The 13,121-nt window shown below is 36.9% G+C and overlaps 1 protein-coding gene across 1 annotated transcript in view; it reads right to left on the bottom strand.

Moving 5' to 3' along the window:
• Positions 1-13,121, bottom strand: part of LOC136261087 (mucin-17-like) — a 193,765-nt gene that overhangs the window by 68,234 nt on the left and 112,410 nt on the right. Inside the window, exons 32-39 of the mRNA XM_066055053.1 lie at positions 10,598-10,744; positions 10,380-10,550; positions 10,170-10,331; positions 9,909-10,118; positions 9,705-9,857; positions 5,145-5,360; positions 4,966-5,100; positions 4,721-4,915 (exon numbers count right to left, since the gene is read on the bottom strand). Coding sequence (XP_065911125.1) covers positions 4,721-4,915; positions 4,966-5,100; positions 5,145-5,360; positions 9,705-9,857; positions 9,909-10,118; positions 10,170-10,331; positions 10,380-10,550; positions 10,598-10,744 — 1,389 coding nt within the window. The remainder of the gene's footprint in view (positions 1-4,720; positions 4,916-4,965; positions 5,101-5,144; positions 5,361-9,704; positions 9,858-9,908; positions 10,119-10,169; positions 10,332-10,379; positions 10,551-10,597; positions 10,745-13,121) is intronic.

Genomic DNA, 13,121 nt, shown 5'->3' on the forward strand with positions numbered 1-13,121 from the left:
ATCAACTACAAACAAATCACCTTATAGAGAGTTCAGCTACAAACAAATTACCCTATAGAGAGATCGGCTACAAACAAATCAACCAGCAGAGAGATCAGCTACACACAAATCAACTTGTAGAGAGATCAATTACAAACAAATCACCCTGTAGAGAGATCAGCTAGAAACTACACACAATGTAAGGAGTTCAGCTACAAATAAATCACCTTATAGAGAGTTCAGCTACAAACAAATCAACCTGCAGAGAGATCAGCTATATACACACAAATCAACTTGTAGAGAGATCAGCTACAAACAAATCACCCTGTAGAGAGATCAGCTAGAAACTACACACAATGTAAGGAGTTCAGCTACAAACAAATCACCCTGTAGAGAGATCAGCTACAAACTAGACACAAAGTAAGGAGTTCAGCTACAAGCAAATTACCCTGTAGAGGGTTCATCTACAAACAAATCAACCTGTAGAGCAATCAGCTAGAAACAAATCACCCTGAAGAGAGGTCAGATACAAAAAATCACCCTGTAGAGAGATCAGCTAGAAACAAATCACCCTGAAGAGAGGTCAGCTACAAAAAATCACCTGTAGAGAGATCAGCTAGAAACAAATCACCCTGAAGAGAGGTCAGCTACAAAAAATCACCCTGTAGAGAGATCGGGTACAAACAAATCAACCTGCAGAGAGATCAGCTACACACAAATCAACTTGTGGAGAGTTCAGCTACAAACAAATCAGCCTGTAGAGAGTTCAGCTAAAACAAATCAACCTGCAGAGAGATCAACTACAAACAAATCACCTTATAGAGAGTTCAGCTACAAACAAATTACCCTATAGAGAGATCGGCTACAAACAAATCAACCAGCAGAGAGATCAGCTACACACAAATCAACTTGTAGAGAGATCAATTACAAACAAATCACCCTGTAGAGAGATCAGCTAGAAACTACACACAATGTAAGGAGTTCAGCTACAAATAAATCACCTTATAGAGAGTTCAGCTACAAACAAATCACTCTGTAGAGAGATCAGCTAGAAACTGGACACAATGTAAGGAGTTCAGCTACAAGCAAATCACCCTTTAGTGAGTTCAGCTACAAACAAATCAACCTGCAGTGAGATCACCTACAAAAAAGCACCTTGTACAGAGTTCAGCTACAAACAAATTACCCTGTAGAGAGATCGGCTACAAACAAATCAACCAGTAGAAAGATCAGCTACACGCAAATCAACTTGTAGAGAGATCAGCTACAAACAAATTACCCTGTAGAGAGATCGGCTGCAAATTAATCAACCTGCAGAGAGATCAGCTACACACAAATCAACTTGTAGAGAGATCAGCTACAAACAAATCACCCTGTAGAGAGATCAGCTAGAAACTAGATACAATGCAAGGAGTTCAGCTACAAGCAAAATCACCCTTTAGTGAGTTCAGCTACAAACAAATCAACCTGCAGTGAGATCACCCACAAAAACGCACTTGTACAGAGTTCAGTTACAAACAAATCACCCTGTAGAGAGATCAGGTAGAAGAATTCACCTTGTAGAGAGTTCAGTTACAAAGAAACCATCATATAGAGAGTTCAGCTACAAAGAAATTACCCTGTAGAGAGTTCAGCTACAAGAAGTCACCTTGTAAAGAGTTTAGCTACAAAGAAACCATCATGTACAGAGTTCAGCTACAAAGAAACCACCTGTACAGAATTCAACTACAAACAAATCACCCTGTATAGAGATCAGCTAGAAGAAGTTACCTTGTAGATAGTTCAGCTACAACAATTCACCCTGTAGAAAGATCAGCTAGAAGAAGTCACCTTGTAGAGTGTTCAGTTACAAAGAAACCATCATGTAGAGGGTTCAGCTGCAAACAAATCACTCTGTAGACAGTTCAGCAACAAAGAAACCGCCATGTAGAGAGTTCAGCCTCATACAAACCACCTTGTAGAGAATTCAACTACAACAAATCACCCTGTAGAGAAGAAGTTACCTTGTAGAGAGTTCAGCTACAAAGAAACCACCATGTAGAGAGTTTAGCTGCAAACAATTCACCTGTAGAGAGTTCAGCTAGAAACAAATCACCCCGTAGAGAGATCAACTGGACGAAGTCACCTTGTAGAGAGTTCAGCTACAAAGAAACCATCATGTAGAGAGTTCAGCTGCAAACAAATCACCCTGCAGAGAGTTCAGCTACAAAAAAATCACCCTGTAGAGAGTTCAGCTAGACGAAGTCACCTTATAGAGAATTCAGCTACAAAGAAACCATCATGTAGAGAGTTCGGCTATAAAGACACCACCATGTAGAGAGTTTAGCTGCAAACAAATCACCTGTTACAGAGAGTTCAGCTACAAAAAAACCATCCTGTATATAGTTCAGCTACATTTCAAGTCACCCAGTAGAGAGATCAGCTGCAAAAAAAATCCTGAGGGGAATAATGAGCATGTAATAAATATATGTATATAATTTGTATAATTACTAATAAAATCAAAAATAATTGAAGTACTAAAATTCTTCTTTAAGTTCTTTTCTTCTTCCTGTGGTAAAGAAAAAAACACATGGGTTAAAAAAGCCCCAAAGCCAGCCATAGGCCGGCTTTGCAGTATACAAATACAAAAAGAAGTGATATCTAATCAAAAACAGCCAAGCTGTAAAAAAAAGGTGCGGCCCCCATAAAGGCCATGGTGAAAAAAGATGTGAAATCCAAGGTGGCGGCCAAGAAATGGCTGTGATGGTAGGTAATGGTTACATGTTAATAACGGCAATTCAGGTGAATTTTGTGCCGCTTGGTCTTGGCACCAAATTCACCTGAATTGTTGTTATTAAAATATAACCATTAACCTACCATCACAGCCATTTCTTGGCCGCCACCTTGGATTTCACATCTTTTTTCACCATGGCCTTTATGGGGGCCGCACCTTTTTTTTACAGCTTGGCTGTTTTTGATTAGATAGTTATTGCATGAAACAAAGTGAATAAGTGAATTATTAACATTGAGAAATAGGGTATAGCTACATATGAAGACATCATGTCTACGCACATATGTACATATACATAACAATCATTAGCAGTGTACTGTTGTCATTTTCAATATTAGGGATCGTACAGAATTGAGCCTTTCCAGTTCAAAATATCACCAGTCTCAATTTCCCTTCATGACAAAGCGCTTGGCAGCATTGGTTAGACACAGCCAAGCCCCAAAATTCAACTCCAAATTCCTCCAACAAGTTTCTACAGCATTTAAAACTTTTCTATTCAACAAAATTTTATGTTGACTGACTGACTGACGTACTGACTGATGCTCCCTGCCAAGCATAACTTGACATATGGGCTTGATTTTGACAACATACAATATACACATGCATCATGGACTTGCCTTTGTCTTCTAGTTCTCTTCACTGACAATGCAAGGTGTCAATTCATGCTATATTATATCGTGATACGGCTTCTCTGTGACTGTATTTTCCATAAGCAATATGATCAAGAGTATCTTCACCATTTTATACTCTTGATATGACTGATTGTTGAGACGCTTCTCATGCTGTTCTTTAATTTGTTTGCAATGTTGTGTAATGGGAAAAGCATACTGTAGATGAAAATGAAGCGTCATGGCTACCTCCTTTTTAGCTACATAACTGATAGTTGGGGTATGCATCCAGACATATGACTTGTCAGGTGCCTGTCCTCCTTTTGATGCAACATATGTGCAGGTCCACCAGTCATAATTATGTTACAAAAACAGTAAACAAATAAGTAGAAACTTAGATTAAGGATAAAAAAAGTAAAGAAACATGGGAATAGCTAAACAGTAGTGAAACAAGAGAGGTTGCCTATATCCTGCAGTTTAAATGTCCACTAGTACATCTGCAGTATATAGGCAACCTTTTTTGTTTCACTACTGTTTAGCTATTCAATTGTTTCTTTACTTTTCTCATCCTTAATCCAACTTTATGCTTAAAGCAGTTACTTGTGAGCCAGTCATTAAAAATGTCTTTGTCTTTGTCCAAATGTCCTTTGTTTATTTTTGGATAAGAATCAATTTGTCGACAATGGCAATTTTTGGATTATATTTGTCTGATATACAATTATTCTGTCACTGGAAAGCGAATTTTCATTGGATTTACAGTGGATACTGATTGTGTATATATCAATTTTAACTTGTTGGTGCAAGTCTGTCTGGTGCAAAAAAATTGCTCTTGGTGATCAGCGTGAATTCATTCTTGCCAATTGTTATTTTAAAACTATTAAGCAAATTCCAACTACTGTCTTTGAAAATGAAAACACTTTCAAAATTTATCTAGTAATAATTATGCTAAACATGCATAAACACATTAGCAAAAAAAATAGGCTCAAAAGTTGACTGCTTTACTAGATTATGTGACTGCTCTATTAGAGTATCTAAATTTTCAGGCTTGAACCGTTTTATTGGAAGTCAAATTATACATTGCACCAGTTACACTTTGCACCAGTTTTACTCCAGAATATTTGTTAATTTTTTTCACTGTAAATTATTCCTGAATTATTGCAGCATATAATGGGTGTTCTTCTATTCCTTTTGCAAAAACTTTCGATTATTCATGGTTAACTGTCACTTCTAATGAATAGAGGTGTAAAAATGTCACCAGAGAATCTTTTGAGTCCATTTATCAAACTTTTATGTCAAAATTAAACTTGATGTATTAGAAATTTGCTGTCACTTTGACACAACAAGATACACATAACTTTCTTACCATCATCATTAATGATAGTTACTTGAGCAGTATTCCCATTAGCCACTCCACACCATGATGTAGGAGAGATGGTCAAGTTAAACACTTCAGTACATTCAACAATGTCATCATTATTCACAGTTATATCAAATGAGAGTGACTCAGGAGAATTCCTAGCAACCGGAACTGTGACAGTTTGTGGTGTATAGTCATCTCCTACAGGCATGGTATACTTGTGTATATCAAAACATTGACATTAACATTACCTGTAGTGTTCACATCCACTAAGGTAACAATCAAGTTAAATGCTTCAGGTGATAGTTGACTTAATCTGATTGAGGGTGATAGTGACCCAACATTTTCATTAATAGTGTATACTGGTGGATCAAATGTCATCTCAACTGTAGAATGATAATAACAGATTATTCACTAGTACAATACTAACCTGTTGAGTCATTGATCACTCCAGTAGCAATTGATGGATGACCTAATTTAACCATCACATCATCACGTGATACTGATACTATTGATAAACCGATGTTGAACATCTCAGTTCCTTCAACTAGTTTATCACAAGTTACTGGCACATGGACCAATTTCCGATATGCTCCAGAATTGAATGTGACCATTATTGAGGTGGAGTCAAAGTCAGTACCAGATCCTAAAGTAATCAACATTACTTGTACATTACCATCACACACACACACACACATGTATTTATTATCCTAAAAATAATAAACTCACAATTAATGCTAAAGCCATGTGTACAGTAGGGTTGTGCGATAATGAAAATACTTATATCTCGATATTGAAGACCAATTTTATCTTGATAATGATATCTAATCCAAAACAGCAAAGCTGTAAAAAAGTGTGCGGCCCTCAAAAAGGCTATGGTGAAAAAAGATGTGAAATCCAAGGTGGCGGCCAAGAAATGGCTGTGATGGTAGGTTAATGGTAAAAATTTTAATAACGACAATTCAGGTGAATTTTTGTGCCGCTTGGTCTTGGCACAAAATTCACCTGAATTGTCATTATTAAAATTTTTACCATTAACCTACCATCACAGCCATTTCTTGGCCTCCACCTTGGATTTCACATCTTTTTTCACCATAGCCTTTTTGAGGGCCACACACTTTTTTTACAGCTTGGCTGTTTTGGATTAGATTTCATTTCTTTTTGTATTTGTATACCCCAAAGCCAGCCTATGGCCGACTTTGGGACTTTTTTAACCTATCTTTTTTTTACCACAGGAAGAAGAATAGATGAAGTAGACGTACTTTAAATATTTTATCAGTAAATGTACAAATTATATATATAATACATAATGATTACAGAAATCTCCATGGTGGTTTCTTTGTAACTGAACACTCTACAAGGTGACTTCTTCTAGATGCTCTCTCTACAGGGTGAATTGTTTGTAGCTGAACGATCTACAAGGTAACTTCTTCTAGCTGATCTCTTTACAGGGTGATTTGTTTGTAGCTGAATTCTGTACAGGCGATTTGTTTACAGCTGAGCTCTTTACAGAATGGTTTCTTTGTAGCTGAACTCTCTACAAGGTAACTTCTTCTAACTGATCTTTCTACAGGGCAATTTGTTTGTGGCAGAATTTTATACAGGGTGATTTCTTTGCAGCTGAACTCTCTACATGGTGGTGTCTTTGTAGCTGAACTATCTACAAGGTAATTTCTTCTAGCTGACCTCTCTACAGGGTGATTTGTTTGTAGCTGAATTCTGTACAGGTGATTTGTTTGCAGCTGAGCTCTTTACAGAATGGTTTCTTCGTAGCTGAACTCTCTACAAGGTAACTTTTCTAGCTGATGTCTCTACAAGGTCACAGTTTGTAGCTGAGCTCTCTACATGGTGGTTTCTTTGTAACTGAACTTTCTACAAGGTGACTTCTTCTAGCTGATCTTTCTACAGGGTGATTTGTTTGAAGCTGAACTCTCTACAAGGTAACTTCTGCTAGCTAATCTCTCTACAGGGAGATTTGTTTGTAGCTGAACTCTCTACAGGTGATTTGTTTGAAGCTGAACTCTCTAAATGATGGTTTCTTTGTAGCTGAACTCTCTACAAGTTAACTTCTTCTAGCTGATCTCTCTACAGGGTGATTTGTTTGTAGCTGAACTATCTACAAGATAACTTCTTCTAGCTGATCTCTCTACATGGTGATTTGTTTGTAGCTGAATTCTGTATAGGTGATTTGTTTGCAGCTGAGCTCTTTAAATAATGGTTTCTTTGTAGCTGAACTCTCTACAAGGTAACTTCTTCTAGCTGATGTCTCTACAAGGTCACTAGTTTGTAGCTGAGCTCTCTACATGGTGGTTTCTTTGTAACTGAACTCTCTACAAGGTGACCTCTTCTAGCTGATCTTTCTACAGGGTGATTTGTTTGAAGTTGAACTCTCTACAAGCTAACTTCTTCTAGCTGATCTCTCTACAGGGAGATTTGTTTGTAGCTGAACTCTCTACATGATGGTTTCTTTGTAGCTGAACTCTCTACAAGGTAACTTCTTCTAGCTAATCTCTCTACAGGGAGATTTGTTTGTAGCTGAACTCTCTGCATGATGGTTTCTTTGTAGCTGAACTCTCTGCAAGGTAACTTCTTCTATTGATCTCTCCACAGGGCGATTTGTTTGTAGCTGAACTCTCTACATGGTGGTTTCTTTGTAGCTGAACTCTACAAGGTGATTTCTTCTAGCTGAACTATCTCTTTCCATAGTTGCATGAACTCCCTACAAGGTAATTTCTTCTAGCTGATCTCTCTACAGGGTGACTTGTGTGTAGTTGATCTCTATACAGGTTTCTTGTTTCTAGCTGATCTCTCGAATTCTCTTCAGGGTGACTGTTCTATTAGGATGACTGCTCTATTAGAGTATCTCGATCTCGCACTTGCTGCACCAACTTGGATTTCGTGTTATAACTCTGTGGCTTTAAGTCTGATTCTTCTACACCATTGATGAGCCTTTCTAAGATGATTACTCCATCTGTACAATGATTTTCAAAGCATTACCCCAAGCAGTTTATCTGGTAGGCGTGGCAAGCAGTTTTTTTTTTTTTATTAGCTAATCTCGATTGCATAATTGTTACACACTGTTGGTTTTTTCGTTGTATCTTCCTGTTTTTTAGCTCGATTTCTTTCAAACCGCAAAAGGTTTGAGGTTCAATAGTTAACCTATTCACCCACCGATTTTCAGCTTCTTCCCATACGCTGTTTACCCTGTAGGCGTGACAACATATTGGTGTTATTTTTCATGAATAATCGCTCATAACTCTTTGCCTGTTTATTGTATTCCAGCCAAAGTTGGTACCGAGATGTGCCTTTATATCCCCCTTCTGTGTGCCAAATTTCAAGGAAAGCGGATGTGGCGTTCGTGTTTTATAGCAGTTTTTGTAAGTGTGCAACAAGAAAAAAAAAAAAGAAGAAAAAGAAAAAAACGAAGAAACTGAGCCAATTTTTGAAGTCGCATATCTTGGGAACGCGTGAAGCGATTTCGCTCAAATTTGGAATGTGGAGTGCTGCAGTTGGAGGGCATGTTCACAGAAAAAATCGTCTTGTTTCATCAAGGAAGCACAGAGCTACGGAGGTGCGAAAATTGCATTTTCTTTCTTCCTGTCAATATACTCACAGGTGTTACGCGCCGGCTTCTTGGGCCGCACGACACACTACCGTGTGTCTTGATTATCTCGATAAGGAGCGATCTGCACAAAACAATATGACTACACTTTCATACATTAGTATATAGACCATCTAAGGATAGTTTAGCAAGTAGCTGTACATTAGAAGTAATTTAAAATAGTCTATAAGTTGAGCTGGCAGGAGAGTAGAGAAAATTCCATAAATATGTCATCCAAATATTATTGGAATTTGGAAAAACTTACAGAAGTTTACTATTATCTTGATAGTAAAAAACTGTTATCTTTATCATCTCGATAGGAATTTTATCTAAATTATCTCCCAGCCTTAGTGTACAGTAAATAGTGAAGCCTTGTGGTATCCACCACTATAAATTAACACCCTCAATTACAAGTAATCACAGATTTTAAACATTGAAAAATGCCTTCACAGTATTAACGTTGAATTTAATGTTAAATATTTACAGAAGCACCAATACTACATATTTATAACATGATTTTTGCTCTTCTACCTGCTTGCTGGCCTGCCTCACCACATAGTCGAAGTGCTAGTAACTAAATTATGCATTGTATAACCTTCAGTTATATGACAATCCAAGCTGGGAATTTTGGGGTTCTAACAATGTCCATTCTTTGCAGTTTGCCTTTTCTTTCATTTACAATTCTTTTTATCGCTGTCTCTTCTTCATGCGAGGAACCATACTGACATGAACTCTTACTTTCCTTGTAGATGCATAATACAGACAGTACAAAGAAACATTTAGCTACATTTTCAACAGAGGGAGTGGATAGCTTAACATATAACAATCTATTTCACTGCAAAAGTTGAACACTGTTACTGTGTCCCTAAACAACTCATCAGCTTAACCTGAGACCAGGTTGCTAAGAACAACTAGATGGAATACCCTATTAAAGCAGTCACTCTAACACAACAGTCATGAAAGTTGTTGTGGTAAAAGTCAAATGCTTTAGTGCGCTTTGAAACTGACAAAGCTGTAGAGAACTTGTTTCAGTGGATTAAATGGTGATTGATTACCACTTACTAAGGATTGGATACTTTGTTACAATACTTCAATGATATTCCTAACTGATACTGATTGTAGTACTCCAAGCTAAACACAAGTTACACTGTGCATAATCCTACAACGGTAACGCTTTTAAGGTGAACAACAGATAAACTAATAATTTCAAGTTGGGAACATACAACAAGCCAAAACTGTTGCTAAAAGACTAATGAGAGTTTGATAGTGAAATTCATACAATACAATAAGCAACAATTTTAAAACAGCTATATCTCACAACATTCAGTAAACCTAGTGCTCTATTAAGAAATGTACAAAGCTATTTACATAATGCACTAAGTGAAGCACCTGTTGCTGATCTTGGTGAAAACTCTGACACTACTACTTCAATCTCAATCATGATATTTCTTATTTCATAATATGATAAAGCAATCTCAGTTGTAACAAAATGTGATGCTTCTGATCCAGTAAATTTGTTACTAGTAAAATTAACCAACACACCTGTGGCAATAACAAAATTGACTAAATGTCTAAGTTAACCAATATTGTGACCTGTTGTATCAATAATCTGGCCAATAGCTGTGGTAGTACTTCCTGGTTCAACATTACTTGGTGATGAAGGAATAATAGTAAAACTAAGGTCAAATGTTTCTAATCCTTCTCCAACATTATCCCTGGTTACTGGTATAATAACTGTAGTATTAGTAGTTCCAGCAGTGAAGGTGGCAGTGATAGGAGTAGAAATGTAGTCCACTCCATTACCTGATCAGTCAACACTAACTAACTAGTCAGTCTAGGACATACATCTCTTACCCTTAGCAGATAATGGTGACTGGTCAGATGGTGTCACATTTACACTTATGTCACTAACAGATGTTCCTCCTTTCAACAATAACATTATAGGCATCATACCAAAAGAGTCACCAAATGGTTCAGAGCCATTGAATTTTTGTTGAGCAAACTCAATTGTTAATTCTACAAAATTAGAAACATCACACATATAGTTTGCTATCTGTTACTTACTTTCATTATCTACAATTGTTAAATGAAGTGTAGCATTGAAGACTGTGAGAGTAAAACTTTCATCACCTTCCAATATACTATCGTCATTTATTAGAACATTAAATTGAACACTGGTCTGTCCAGCAGGAAATTTGACAGTATATGGTCCAGAATCATAATCAATACCTCCTCCTGTAATATTATTAATTAACATTTTGCGATTAAGTTACTTCACTCACTAGTGGCAGCATTTGGAGGGTGGGGAGTATCAGTAACTTGTACAGTAATATCAGTTGATGATGGGTTACTGAGAACTAGTTCAGGTTGTGCTGGTCCATCACCTTCATCAACACTGTATGTTGACTGACTGAAGCTCAAATTGATAACTACAAAATTATAGCATTAGTGCAGAACAGTTCCATGTATTTGGCATACAGCAAAATGTGTGGAAAAAGCATAATTTATAGATTGGCATTTATTTCAGTGGTGTGATCAGGATGTGATTAATTGAGAACAACTAATTTAATACCAATTTGTATACTGTGGTTAATATACCTTTCAACACAGAAAACCAACTATACTATAGTCATATCTGCAAGTGGCATTTATGTTCTGTTACTTCTAAAACCCAGGTGCCCATGTAGTTAATACTATGTGCATAGATTTAGATTAGCTAATAAAAAACGACTGTTTGCCACGCCTACCAGATAAACCGCTTGGAGTAGTGCTTTGAAAATTGTTGTACAGATGGATCATCTTTGAAAGGCTCTTCAATGGTGTAGAAGAATCAGACTTAAAGCCACAGAGCTATAACACGAAATCCAACTTGGTGTAGCAAGTGTGAGATTGAGATACTCTAATAGAGCAGTCACCCTGAAGAGAGATCAGCTAGAAACAAGTAACCCGTATAGAGATCAGCTAGAAATAAATTACCCTGTAGAGGCATCAGCTAAATACAAGTTACCCTATACAGATCAGCTTCACCCAGTATTATGTGCTGGAAACAAATCACCATGTAGAGAGATCAGTAAGAACAAGTCACCCATTCAGCTAGATACAAGTCATCCTGTAGAGAGATCAGCTACAAACAAATCACACTGTAGAAAGATCAGCTGGAAACAAGTTACCCTATAGAGAATCAGCTACAAACAAATCACCCTGTAGAAATATATGCTGGAAACAAATCACCATGTACAGAGTGCAGCTAGAAACAGTTCACTCCGAAAAGAGTTCAGCTACAAACAATGAGAGTTTCAGCTACAGTTCAGTTATGTAAGAAGTCACCTTATTAACTACAGTATGTGATAATCATTCAGTGTTAAATATACAAATATTTAATCAGACAAAAAGCTATACACACAATTACTTCTTTTGTTCCACAATTCCTGCAGTAAAGAAAAAAAAAAACAAGTTAAAAGGAAGCACCAAAGTCAGTTTAAGGCTGGCTTTGTGGCTTGCAATACAAAAAAGAAGTGATATCTAAACCAAATACAGCCAAGCTGTAAAAAAAGAGTGTGACCCCCAAAAAGGCCAGGGTGAAAAGAGATGTGAAATCCAAGGTGGCGGCCAAGAAATGGCTGCAATGGTAGATTAATGGCAAAAATTTTAATTACAACAATTCAGGTGAATTTGATGCCGAATTCTAGTGGAGGAGGCAATGCAAATTCACCTGAATTGTTGTAATTAAACCTTTTGCCATTAACCTACCATCATAGCCATTTCTTGGCTGCCACCTTGGATTTCACATCTTTTTTCACCCTGGCCTTTTTGGGGGCCGGACTCTTTTTTTTTACAGCTTGGCTGTTTTTGGTTTAGATATTTTATATCTGTTCAAAGTTTTCATGACTGTTTTCTTATAAAGATGCACTAACTTTATGCATTAGCCAACTTTGTTTTTCTTCCATGTAGCTACTACTATGTCAAATGTCAGGGGCGTACGCAGAAATTCTTAAAAGGGGTTTCCACTACAGCTAAGTGACTGTTATATTAGAGTAGTTTATATTACCTGACTGCTCTATTAGAGTATCTTGATCTTTTCACCAAAATCATAATTCAGAACAATGCTATATACACCTGTAAGTGTTGCTATCATGTTCAAACTATTATTTAACTAAGATAAAAGTTTAAAATGTGTCCTGTTCCATCACAGATTCCAGATTCTGGAAACCTGAAGTTTCAATTTCTTAATGTTTCAAGTGGTGTGTAAAATCCAAAGGGGTTTCCTGAAACCCCTGGAAACCCTCCTCGGTACACCCCTGAATGTAGTGTACCACATCAAAAAGTTGCAAAAAAAAAGCCTGGTTACCTGGGTAATTTTGGGGAATTGGTAGGACCAGAAACATACAATTAACTTTGCATAGCCTTATTGCTAAACTATATTCACTTAGAGTTCATCAAGTTATCTAGCTTGACAAAAAGTTCACTCACTAAGTTTGTTTACTATTAGTAGAAACATGTCACACATCATGTGAAGAAACACAAAGAAAATCATGAAGGAAAGCATGCTACCAATCCAGAGAATGATGAAGAGAACAAGAAAAGCACCTAGAACAGGGGAGATCTGGGGGCTCAAAATAGGGTTTCATGGAGCCTCCCTCAGCAGACAAAAACTGCTGACAAGTTTTTCTTCGATTAAATAAAGCTAAAATCAGTTTGTCAGCCAAAGACAGACTTATTATACTTAATATCACTTTTTACCTTTGTTTATTTCAAATGCCACTTGAAACTGCTGTCTTTACACGATAAGTGCCTTTAACAGTAATT

This window comes from Dysidea avara, chromosome 7 (assembly GCF_963678975.1).
Source record: "Dysidea avara chromosome 7, odDysAvar1.4, whole genome shotgun sequence".
NCBI lineage: Eukaryota > Metazoa > Porifera > Demospongiae > Dictyoceratida > Dysideidae > Dysidea > Dysidea avara.